We start from the raw sequence: 12,607 nt of genomic DNA, 5'->3' as shown, positions 1-12,607 counted from the left end.
GGAGAGACTGAGGGAAGACACTCACACACACACACACACACACATGTTTAATGGGGGAGTGTGTGTTTGTGAGGTGGGGTTGGCTTGAGGGGTGGGAGGGAAAAAAAGACAAAGTTTGGGAGGGATGTAAGGAGAAATGCTGAGAGAAAGTGTGTGAAAAGAGCAGGCACATTTTTAAAAGTTATTTCAAGCTGACGTCACACCTATTTTGCACCTCAGTATGAATGTTGTGACAGCTTATGGTGTGTGTGTGTGTGTGTGTGTGTGTGTGTGTGTGTGTGTGTGTGTGTGTGTGTGTGTGTGTGTGTGTGTATGTGTGTGTTTGTGGCATGTGGACAGGCTCCTGCAGTGTATCCTAAAGCTTATCCAAAACCAATATCTCTGCCTGTGAATCGTCATGCAAGATTGTGAGGCTTTGGACACACATCACTCTTGATCTTGCTCTGAATTCTCCACCCACTTCTTGTTTTTCACTTTATAAGGCCTGTCTTGTTCTGAGTTATTCCGTTTTTCATTTCAGCAATGATGGAAAAAATGAAGGATAAAAAGTCTAAATTAAAAATACCGCAGTAAGAAAGTGCTGGATTGAAGCTAACCGAAAAAATATGTTAAATCTATTCACAACTTATCACAAAACTCTCTCTCTGTAATGAACACAAAACATGATGAGTGCTATTATTCTCTGCAGTGATTCAGTTTCCCTTCATCAGTGATTCACACCCAAAAGATGCCCATTTTTATAGTGACTGCAGGTCACCACCATACCATGTTGGGCAACAGTCTGATTCAGAAATTACTGTAAATCGGCTGGCCAGGAACCAAAACCCCACAGTGACACACCCCCAGCCATCTTCATCTAGAAGGATTATGGTATGTATATGTACGTGGACATAAATGATTTGGAGAAGTTCAAACACATATGGGTGCAATATATTCCCCTGGCTGAATGTTTCACTTCTGGGCACAGGACTGTTTTAGACCTGTAAACACACAATGTAGCGTAGCTTGCCTGGCTCTTTAACTTTCCACTGTTTTATGTTGGGGGGTGTGGAGAGATGGGAGTTGTAAATATCAGAAACTATTTTAACTGTTGACTGCAACTTAATGTCACTGTGTGGAGAAATTTACAGGGATGGAGCAGAGATAATACATTTTTCCTACCTGTTTTGTGCTTGTATGGAGTAGCAGAAACCGCAATTAAGCTGTGAAAAAGAATTTTTTTCCCTAGATTGCCAGCTGATCCACACTGCAGCTGTTCACAACATGGGTGTGAATTTGCCAGGACTGAGAATTTCACAACTTCTGTAAGAACATCCATTTCTTTGTGATTACGTGTGTGCTTGTGAAGGTGAATGTGTTTGTGTGTGGACACTTAGACACGAAGATATACGAGTCACACGTGTGGATAAAGCACTGTGATGCAATGTCAATAGTACACTGAACAGATTGAGTGAAAAAGACAAGCTGACTGTGAAGCACTGTGAGGCCTCATGAGGACGCTGGATGCACTGCAGAGAGATGTGTATATTGTTTCCTCTGTCTTTATGTGTCTGTCTTTCCATCTGAGAGTTTGGAATTTTGCCCTATGACCAGATGCACACAAGGATATTGATGTCTTGCAACTCAAAGCATTATGTCTGTCTCTATGTTTTTTTTCTTTCTCCCCCTCTCTGGCACACAGCCAGATCTAAGACATCGGTCCTCTACAGTGAATACCCGGTAGTCACGGAGCTATGACACAGGCATTCTGGGAGCCTCCAAAAGTCTGTCAGGGAATACTGGGAATTCTGCGCAAGACAGGCACTGTTAGGGCTACAACGTCTGTTTTCCGCTGTGACAGCTTAATAGCTGCCATGTCTGATTACTCACACACACTGTGAGTCCCTGAGAGCTGCTGGAAGTACCACAACAGCTCCTTAACACACAGATCTGCTCAAACATTCATCAAACTGAGAACATGCATGGGTAACACTATAGCAATCTCTAAAGATGATATGGTTATCATCTTTTGAAGCTACTGGTGCGATCATATTCGGATTTAGATAAAAACTGTGACTACGCCTGACTGCTACAGTGTGATCTGGTGCTCAGGCTTGTATATGTGAAACTTAACTGGCAAGCCCTCAGGCCTTCCATCCCGTCTGTTAAAAGCATTGACTATAAGAGCCCCGAAAAACATGACAACCATTTACATTTTTTTTTTCATGAACAAAAAAAAGCATTTCTCTCGAGTTGCATCTTATAAAAGGACCCAGAGGGGGGAACACCCACTGGCTTACAGTATGTTACAGTACATTGAAAATGTGTTCTAATGTGCAATAAATTTGTGAGCTCATGCAGATTTGGGAATGGATAGATAGATTTGTTAAAAAAAATAAGGCCTGGAATTTTTTACTTTACTTTCCTGATAATCAAGCACATCTGACTATTTCAAACATATTTTAGGCAGTGTTTCTCTGTATTGTTAGTAATCCTGTGAGTGTGTGTGTGTGCCTTACATTCCCTTACTATTGATTTTTCCCATTTCCCTCTCTTCTCCATTTCCCTCTTTTTCTTCTCTTCTCCTCTCCATTTTCTTCTGTCCTCACTCTCGCCTTCCCCTCTCTTTTCTTCCAGCTGTGGGTTGTTTGATGTCCTTCTGTCCTGTCCTGGCCAGCTGCCCCAGAAACCAAATGAGGGGTTTTGTCATCCCGCTGACACCTGGTCGCCCCCCTAACCACTGGTTACTTCCCTAACGACCAACTCCTTCCCTAACAACCATGAGAAACATGGGACGACCCCTGATCAATCATTGAAATTCCTCTGCCGTTGTCTGTCCATGTTGGCTAAATGTCAGGATGTAATATTTTGACTCCATAAACATGCCTTGCTTACATTTTACAGGTTAATGCGTGACTGGGATGGTCTGTTGTGTGACCTTAAAAGCACGATGTCTTGCTACTTATCGGATGTTCTTTAGTTTTGAGCTGATCTGTCTCTAACTGAGAAGAATGGGTGCAGTTAGTTGTCCCTTGCCAATGCATTTGATGGAGCAGAGTAACAAAGAGAGAAAATAGTTACAGTGAAATTAACAGAACAACAAGAAAACTGTGACAGTGAGAGTGGCTGTGTACGGTCATTACAGATGGCTGACAAGTAGGCAGTGGTCTGTTAAAATGCACTCACTGGTCTCTGTGCTCACCTCTCACCTTTTCCTAATTACAGGCTTGAGACTAGTGCAGGTGAAGACACCCACACCTTCTGACACCATAAATACACCTCTCTGGTCAGCCACTACACCCGCATACCTACAGGGTCAAGCAGAACAGTTTACATATTACAACACACAGGATGCTTTCCATCCCACATGTTGTGTATACCTGCCCGTGAGTGCACATGAAAGTATTCTTGCAGGTAAATCTTTCAGCTAACCAGTACCTTTCAGAAGGGTGTTACTGTCCGTGTGCCGTGTAGTAGACTGTTTGTTTTGCCATTTCATTTTTACATCCAACAATTTTGCACTGAGGGTGTACACAAAGGCTTTAACTGTTATAAAGTAAATGTACTGGACGTCTAGTGACATGCAGGTTAGGTGAAATGGTGATTGTCTATGTATATATCTACTCAGTCCTGTGACAGACGAGCAACCTGTCCAGGGTGTACAGAACCCTAACTGCAGGGCATAAGATAATGAATGAATAGATTATGGATGGATGAGTGGTGTAGAGATGGATTATTTGACCACCACCAGGCACCAGAACAGCCTCAGTGCTTTTTGACATAGATTTTACAAGTCTCTGGACTCTACTGGAGATTGGTGACTGGTGATTGATTCACATCATTTTCATCCTCATGAAATCATTCAGCGACCCCTCTTGCCCTCATTTTAGTTTATTGCTATTTTTTGACCAGTACCAGTGGTGTCCTTACCACTAAACTCTCAATTGTGCAAACTCAATATGCTTTAGCAATGAACCCTAATTGACTTTCTTACTTTGTAAATGGTTATAGCCTCTTTCTAAGTGATATGTGTCTCTTTCAGCGACATTTTGCAGGTCAAGGGTGACCCTCTCACCCCTGGGATCCCTGAGCCTTTGCCCGGTAGGACCCTTAATAATTCATTGATGATTATACATCATTAGATATACTATACACTCGCAGGAGCCATGTCTTTACATTGCTACTTACCTTTGATACTTTAATTGCATTTTCCTTATAATACTTATACATTTACTTAAGTACTTTCACAGTTTGGTATTTGTACTTTTAGTAGAGGTAAAGGAAAACTGAATCTGAAAACTTCTTCCACCGCTGGAGAGAGGTTTTTAAGGTTTTTTCCACCCCATCTATATCGAGTGTAGACGGTAATGGCGACAAAATTTGTCATCGAGGAGAAGCAACGCCTCAGTTACAGTATTTTTTGTTTTAATGGCTGCAGTAACAACTATTCACCACAAGGGGACGAGGCACCAAACGGAAACAGGAAATGACGTCGAAGTCAACGTGCGAAATTCAAACTTCTGTAACAAAACATCTCTGCCAGAGAGTTTCCCCTTATGGTTGCGAACTGATTTTACCCAGTTCTTCTTCCCGTTTTCACACAAATTCAGGTAAAGTCAATCAGTTAACTCGTAGTAACACCGGTTTTACCAAGTATACTTTTGTTACTTGTTACTTTGGGGGGTTGTAACGACTTTTGTTGGCAGCGGTTAGTTGCAGTAGCTGAACTAGCTAGAAAGTGTTGCACAGGCGGAGCACTAGCTAATGTTAATGTTGAACACAATGAGAGTTTTTCAGTTTAGCTGAGTGTTTTAGTGAGTTGAGCGCTTATATTACCGCTACTAACCATTTTCTCTCGCCGCAGGGAGGTTTATCGCCGTGCGGCTGAAGCTGGGAGGATGCCTGTGGAAAAGACGGAGCACCGCGGAGTCGACGAGCTCTACAGATACTATGAGGTTTATGAGACTATCGGCTCAGGTAACGACCATATTAACGATTACTTTACAGATTTGTCACTGTCCTATTCTCTCCGGTTGGAACTGTGAGCTTTGTGTGTGTGTTTTTCAGGAGGCTTTGCTAAAGTCAAGCTGGGTCGACACATCCTGACAGGAGAGAAGGTTGCCATCAAAATCATGAATAAGAAGGATTTAGGGGTGAGTCAGAAAGAGACAATTTCACCAGGCTACGGAAAATCCGTAAAAATCTGAAAAATCTTAATATCAAAGTAGCAGCGGCAGTTATTTTCATTATCTACAATCAGTTTAATCAGTCAAGTCTATAAAAGTATATTGTCTTAACTTGAAGTTAAACTGCTTACTTTTTGTAACCAATAGCCCAAATCCCAAATTCTGACAATATAAAAAGATAAGCAAAAAAGCCTCAGTTTTAGAGATTGCAATGATTGATTGTTTTTAACAATTAATATTTCAGTGTTGTCCTCAATTGCTTTTCTGTTGAACAACTCACATTACTTATTTATTTATTTGAAGTTCTCTTATTTCAATCTCCCTTTTCTATCACAAAGTTTTGAAGGTTGCTAGTCTTCTTGAGGTTTGCATAAAATAATAGCACAAAAATACAGAGCAGTTTAAATTTCATGCTGAAAAATAAAAACGTCAGAACATACCAGACATACATATCATAAAATAAATGTTTTTGTAAATGAGCGAGTAAACCAGAAAAGCTATTGGTACACAAACAGAAAAAAACTGACATCTCTCTCCCCAGGATGACCTGCCACGTGTGAAGGTGGAGATTGAGGCCATGAAGAACCTCAGTCATCAGCATGTCTGTCGTCTTTACCAGGTCATAGAGACAACCACTCAGATCTTCATGGTGCTGGAGGTAAGAACACATAGACGTATGTTGTATGTTTGAGTGTGAGTGTGAGTGTGATAATGTCCTATTCATTCGTTGGGCTGCTCTTTGTCCCTCTCTTCTTTCCTTCTCAGCACTGTCCAGGTGGGGAGTTGTTTGATTACATCATAGCAAAGGACCGCCTGTCAGAGGAGGAGACCAGGGTGTTTTTCAGACAGATTGTTTCTGCGATGGCCTACGTCCACAGCCAGGGATATGCACACAGAGATCTAAAACCGGTAAAAACAACCACTTACTGGGTAACTGAGTGAAAATGCAGCAAAATGTGTGTACTTCTCTGGTTTTGTATGAATTTAATGTCTCACTCCATTTCTCTGTGTTTTAGGAAAACTTGTTGATTGATGAAGACCACAACTTGAAACTCATAGATTTTGGCCTTTGTGCCAAACCTAAGGTACAACATCACACCCCCAGTCCCACTCTGTGTGTATAAAAGCATTTAGTCTGTGATATAATGCAATGCCCTAATAATGTGAAAGGAATGGACAAAGTTGTACTTAAATCAGTGGTTCCCAAACTGGGGGGGCGCGCCAAACGTGATATGCACATGCATTTTGAGTGGTCTGGCTATCATGTGGTTGTCTCTTTCCTAGGGAGGTCTGAGTTATGAGCTGATGACGTGTTGTGGGAGCCCTGCATACGCTGCTCCTGAACTCATCCAGGGAAAAGCATATATTGGTTCAGAGGTGGGAGATGCATGCTGTTTACAACTTTTAGAACCACTGGGGTTACAATTTCAAAATTCAACATCTTAATTTTTTTTCCACTAAGGTTGATGATTACCTGCCTGTTCCACCGTTCTGCTTTTTCATGGTGTCCTGATCATATTTGCTGGTGCATGACTCAGTGCAACTGAGCTGTGAAATCCTGGGTGTAATGCTTGAAGTTGAAGGATTTCTGTGTGATATGTAACCTCCAGGCTGATGTGTGGAGTATGGGGGTACTGCTGTTCGCTCTGCTCTGTGGATATCTGCCCTTCGATGATGACAATTGCATGGTCCTCTACAGGAAAATTACAGTAAGAGAACTGTGATGTTAAGGATATTTTCCCTTCTCTGTATAAATGTATAAAAGTTAAGGTTTTTCCCTACAGTTGTTGACCGTAAATTCATATTCAGTGATGAATTATTACCATTTAAGCAAATCTATAAACTGAGGAAACCTTCATGCTTTTTTTCCCTGGAGTATTTCTGTTTCATAATGTGTTTATGTATCTCTTTTGTATCTTCAGAGAGGTAAATATGACAACCCTCAATGGCTCTCTCCAGGTAGTATCCTACTCCTCAACCAGATGATGCAGGTACGTATTCAGCCATTCAGTTTCCACTTTTATCGGTTTTTTTTTAATCTATTGTCCACTCAGCCTCTTGGTCTCCACATGTTTTCACTGCTGTCCAGAAATTTCAGTCCATGAGTTGAAATAGTTATTACATTCTCACTGTAGGATGAACCCCTGACTCCTAAGTTGGGGATGTTCTAAAACCTTTGAACAGTAGTGTGGACTGTGTAGTCTGTTGTATATTGAGTTGTAGTTTCTGTGTGTGTCCTGTAGGTGGACCCCAAGCGGCGTCTTACCGTTCGACAGCTGCTAGACCATCCTTGGGTGATGAAAGACTACAACAGCCCCGTGGGGTGGCACAGCAGGCAGCCGGTACACTCGTGCAAACATACACCTATAAGCTGTTAAATACATATGTATGAAATAATCGACCACTTTGTGAGGTTTTTCCAATTTGCACCACACAAGCACTTTTACCTTAACTGCACTATAATCCACAATAAATAACAGTGTTATTTTGTGAGAATTGTTGTTTTAGTGCTCACACATACGAAAGAAGTGTGTGTCTTGAATTTTCTGTGATCAACCTGGGTTTTTTTTTTGTAGCTTGGCCACATAGACGAGGACTGTATCACAGAGATGGCAGTCAACATGAAGCGATCCAGAGAGAGCACCACAGCGCTGGTGAAGGAGGTGCGTGTGCCACTTTGTATGCACATTTGAATGTTAGCATTGATGTTTGCCATGCTGATCAGTTCATCATTGGTTGATTTTTTTTTTTTTTTTTTGATGGTGAAATTGCAAGCTATCATGTGTAAATATAGTATTTAACATAGTTTCTATAAGATACCTTGTCTAATGCATCTTAACTCCCACAGTGGCGGTATGATCACACCACAGCCACCTACCTCCTGCTGCTGTCAAAGAAGCAGAGGGGAAAGCCTGTCCGCCTGCGCCCCGAGCCAACTGCCTGTGAGGACTCCTGCTCTCCTCTTCACCGGGGACTACAGGTCAGACTCAGGGACCGCAGCTCCCCCAGTGCTCTGCTCTCTGCCTGGGTCACTGACTGTCTTTACAGCTGTTCTGGTTCAGTCCTCACACACATATGCCCCAAAACCATATACACTTGCGGTTTTCCCATAACCATGTATTGTTGTGGATCTTTGTGTCTTATTTTCTCCATTTCTTATTTCCTCTCTTGTGTTCAGTCTAGGGAAGCCCTTCATTTTAGCGAGGATGAAGACGCTGTGATTGTGGGTTCTTTGGATTTTTGCTCAGAATACATTGATGATTGTCCATGGGTTTCAGTCACGCAACACACACCTCAAGGTGTCAGAGGTCAGCCAAATGGAGTCGCAAACAACAGAGATGTGGTATGTGAATGTTTGGATGAATATATTCTTTTGCTGTGTGTTTTGTGTCTTTATTAGAATAGGTTCAGAAAAAGGAGCTCTGGATATAACTGTCTGTGTAAAGTTTTAGCAGTGAGGGAGAAGGTGTATGATTCTTCCAGAGAAATTTACTCATACCACATTTCATTCTTCCTCCTATAGAGACAGGCATCTCCATCAGTGGAGAAAAGATGTGCTTACAGCCCGACTCCAGAGAGGGGGCGAACAACTACACAGCACCACCAGGAGAGGAGGGACAGAGACCAAGAGCGAGTTATCGAGAACAAGGAGAATATTGCTGTTCAGGAGAAAGATGTTAAAGTTTTTGCGTTGCCTCCTCCTCGAACTCCTGTGTCCAGTAAGAAGAATGCACACCCCAACAAGAATGTGCTGACCACACCCAATCAAAATACTAACGTCAATATCAGCAAAGCCAATGCTGTCACACCTAAAGGTAAAAAGAATCTCTTGGTTTCTCAATAAATGGCTGCGGTTTCAGTTCATCATACAGTTTATTTGTATACTGTAATTGTTTTTTTTGTTCCACACAAAAAAAGACGCTTGAAGTGCAATCTCTTTTAGATTATTTGCGTTGGCCAATTGCCCCTCTCCACATTGCTTTTCTTTATTTATCTGCCCCTCTCTCTCAGTCTCCTGCAGCTCTCATAATCACAAGTGCCACATCCACATGCCACACATTTGCAAGTAAATTGTCTTCTGGTAATAAACTCATTTATTGGACCTGTTTTTATCCCAAAGCCACTCATATTTCTATGATTTAGCTGTCATTATGCCACTGAAATGGACACACACACACACACGCACACTTATCACTGTCAACTCAAAGGTGAGGTTATTATCAGTAAAGCTAATTCTGTTCACTTATCTGTAAATGAAGGACACTAATATGAATGGAGAATCATTAAAGTCTTAATTATTTGTCAAAGTGAATTCTCTGCTCTCATGTCCAGCCTCATTAGTTTCCACTGTAAACTCGGCCACGAGCCGGGTAACGTACCGCCGCTGATCTAGTTGGTGTTAAACCTCTCCTGGCTCGGTCCTGCTCTCTTTACAGCCGTCTGTTCTCTAAGCTACAGTGCAGACACGCTGCCTCTGACATACTTGTCCACACACGCGCGCACCGTGGTCTGTGTGTGTCTGTCCCTAGGCGCGTGCTGTGACAGGTGTAGCTGTCTCTTTCCTCTGCTCACTGTCCCACGTGGGCTGTAGTGACATGTGTTCTCTTGCCACTAAAGCCTAGCTAGCTCTGTGTGTGTCAGCGTGTGTGTCAAACTACTTGTCTTTGTGTACACTAAAGCCTTTGTGTTCACAGCCACAATGTGAAAGCCAGCTACTTTCCATGCATAAGAGCAAAGGGCCGTTCCCATAATTTTGTACATTTAATCACATCCCATGCATTTTTCCCCCTTTTTTTCAAATTTCCTCTTAAGAGATGCTGAGGCTGGCAAAATCATTTGTATTCCTGTGTGTCTTTTAGGTGGAGGCAGCGCCTCTAAAGAACACAGCAAGAAGAAAACAACAGAGAACAAGGAGTCTGCAAACATTGAAATACTGGCCTTCAGTCCTGAGAGAAGGTGAGTGGCCTGGAGGATGGGTAAGGCTCTGAGGTGAAAGACAGCAAAAATAGGGGAAATGAGTGTGTGAATAATTGAGCAGGCTAAATACTAACACAGAGGGGAGACTGAAGTTCACATCTAAGGTTACTGGAGAGTTAAGGGTGGCCAGCGGGCTATAGAGGCTGAAGCACAAGTGTGATTCCAAAAATGCAAAGCTTCAGTCCAATCCATCAGCAGCCTTACTCACTCATTATTTCCTTTGAATTAGGAAATCACCAAAATTAATAAAAGAATTAGACAAATGCTACAGGGCACAAGAATGGGACGTTACTAGTGTTTTATTTCCAGAGGGACAGGGGAGGGCAACTTGGATCAAAAGCCAATCTGGAGTGATTAAATGCGAGATCCCGTCTGCTCTGCAGGTCTCGGTCCTTGGACATGGCTGTGACGGGAGACAGTGGGAAGAAGAGGAGAGGAGGGAAGGTGTTTGGTTCTCTGGAGAGAGGCCTGGACAAGATGATCACCATGCTCACTCCCAGCAAGAGACGAGCCCTGCGTGACGGCCCACGCAAGATCAAGGTATATGCATGTAGAAGTCACAGAGCTCATCACCTCTTCTGTGTCACACGCACACGTACCGTGCTACAAATAACTATTTTCTTCATCATTGATTGGTTGATGATTTATCTAGGCTTAAAATGAAGGCTATGTCTTAAAATTGTCTGACCAATATTTCAAAACTCTAAGCTCTTTTATTTACAATGACACAAAACAGAGAAAACCACAAATCCTCACATTTGACAGTGTTTCTGATCAGTATCTGTGTTTTCCTGTAGGCACAATACAATGTGACGTTGACTAGTCAAACAAACCCAGACCAGGTGCTAAACCAGATCCTCTCCATCCTGCCAGAGAAACATGTCGACTTTACACAGAAAGGGTAAGAGCACAAACCAAGTCTTATCTTTCCCTTTTTCTGACCGGAGGGCTCAGTCTTCGATCAAATCCCAATGCCTCCTGTTCGCCGCCCTGCATTCAGGTATACCCTAAAGTGCCAGACCTGGGGCGACTTTGGGAAGGTGACAATGGCGTTTGAGCTGGAGGTGTGCTTGCTGCAGAGGCCAGAGGTCGTTGGCATCCGCCGCCAGAGGCTGAAGGGAGACGCTTGGGTCTACAAGCACCTGGTGGAGGACATTCTCTCCACATCCCGTATTTAAATAATGCACTTTTCCGACAATACCTTCAAATGTACAGCGACATGACACCTTTTAATTGTTCTTTATGAATATTGAATATTGTCCTTAGGCGAGTCTGCAATTCCTAGAGTACATGATAAATTGAATTTGTGAGCGTTGCATGTCAGGATCCTTTACACCGTATCTAGTTTTATGTAGAATATTGTTGTTTTACTTCCCTTTGTCATTATTATTAAGCTAAATAGGATCTGTTTCAGTCCTCTTGAGATGAATGAGTGTGTGTGTATGAAATGTATTTACAGTATACCTTCTGGCTGTTTATTACCATATTTATGTCATGATGTTGTTATTCTCCCCTGCAGGTGCAAAACTTGATTTAATAACATAAATAAGCAGAGATTTACTGAAATAAGTAGAACATTACTAATTTACTGTCATAGTTTTTTATGTATATGTGTTTACAGTTCTTCAATCATGATGTTTTTACATGGTTATATGAAGTGTCTGCTTTTATTTCTTATTGGTGCTTTTCTTGTTTTCACTGTCTTCCACATTACGTCCGTAAGATTTTTTACTGACAATGTAAAAGGAGCAAAATAAATGATTTCTGCTAAGTGTAACATGTCCGTGTTTATGGAGACAGATGATTGAGGAGGATTTAGGGACTTTGTTGACATAAAATTGTTTTTTTTTGTTTGTTTTTTTTAGTTCATTTGGCAGTTTGATGGAGCAGTGTTGTGTTTCACACTCTGTCATCATCCTTCTGTTCATCTTCATATTCATAGTCTCCACTTCTCTTGGGTACAGAGATTGATGGTGATAGTTTGGCTTAGTGACAGTGTTTCTAAGCGTATACCACCAATAAAATGAGAGGTGAAAGGTGTCAAATGTCTATAACGTCTACAACATTTCAGCACGTTCAGCACTCACGTGCTGACTAGACTCATTGTTTGGATATAATTGAAACTAAGAGTGTGTGTTTAGCATTTTTTATACAACTGTAGTGCACAGAAGTGGAATTGCTAAAGCTGTGAGAATTAAAAACTAAAGCTTACTGTCACTGAATTACAAGAATTTGGATGTTTTGTGTTGTTCTGAAGTAAACTTATAACTACAATGAAGGATAATGAATTAGCTTTAATGCTCAAAATGGTGGACGATTATTGTTATGGCAGAAATGGCTGTAGGAGTGTGATTGTTATGACTGAATGAATGACTAAATGATAATCATTGCCTGGAACATCTGAGCAGAATAAACCAGAGGAGTCTAAAGGCTCTCCTCTCCTCCTCTCCCCTCCCTATTCAAAG

The 12,607-nt window shown here is 41.8% G+C and overlaps 1 protein-coding gene across 1 annotated transcript; it reads left to right on the top strand.

The window, feature by feature from the left end:
• The first annotated feature begins 4,495 nt into the window (after positions 1-4,495).
• melk (maternal embryonic leucine zipper kinase) lies at positions 4,496-12,301 on the top strand. The gene is made up of 18 exons (XM_041036204.1): positions 4,496-4,589; positions 4,844-4,956; positions 5,047-5,132; positions 5,707-5,823; positions 5,931-6,074; positions 6,182-6,250; positions 6,450-6,542; positions 6,776-6,874; positions 7,088-7,156; positions 7,409-7,507; positions 7,742-7,828; positions 8,014-8,145; positions 8,344-8,508; positions 8,689-8,980; positions 10,025-10,121; positions 10,526-10,682; positions 10,940-11,043; positions 11,143-12,301. The coding sequence occupies exons 2-18, from the start codon at positions 4,878-4,880 to the stop codon at positions 11,318-11,320; spliced, it is 2,067 nt and encodes a 688-aa protein (XP_040892138.1). The 5' UTR covers positions 4,496-4,589; positions 4,844-4,877; the 3' UTR covers positions 11,321-12,301.
• Positions 12,302-12,607: the final 306 nt, after the last annotated feature.

This window comes from Toxotes jaculatrix, chromosome 4 (assembly GCF_017976425.1).
Source record: "Toxotes jaculatrix isolate fToxJac2 chromosome 4, fToxJac2.pri, whole genome shotgun sequence".
NCBI classification, from domain to species: Eukaryota; Metazoa; Chordata; class Actinopteri; family Toxotidae; genus Toxotes; species Toxotes jaculatrix.
The sequence above is the reverse complement of the archived record's forward strand: the minus strand, read 5'-3'. Positions and strand labels throughout refer to the sequence as shown.

What these genes read in the sequence shown, in the direction of transcription:
- melk (XM_041036204.1), top strand. Translation starts at nt 4,878, where the DNA reads ATGCCTGTGGAAAAGACGGAGCACCGCGGAGTCGACGAGCTCTACAGA. An exon ending in GCCTTTGTGCCAAACCTAAG is followed by an intron (nt 6,251 to 6,449) that starts GTACAACATCAC and finishes TCTCTTTCCTAG; the next exon opens with GGAGGTCTGAGTTATGAGCT. An exon ending in TCCTCTACAGGAAAATTACA is followed by an intron (nt 6,875 to 7,087) that starts GTAAGAGAACTG and finishes TTGTATCTTCAG; the next exon opens with AGAGGTAAATATGACAACCC.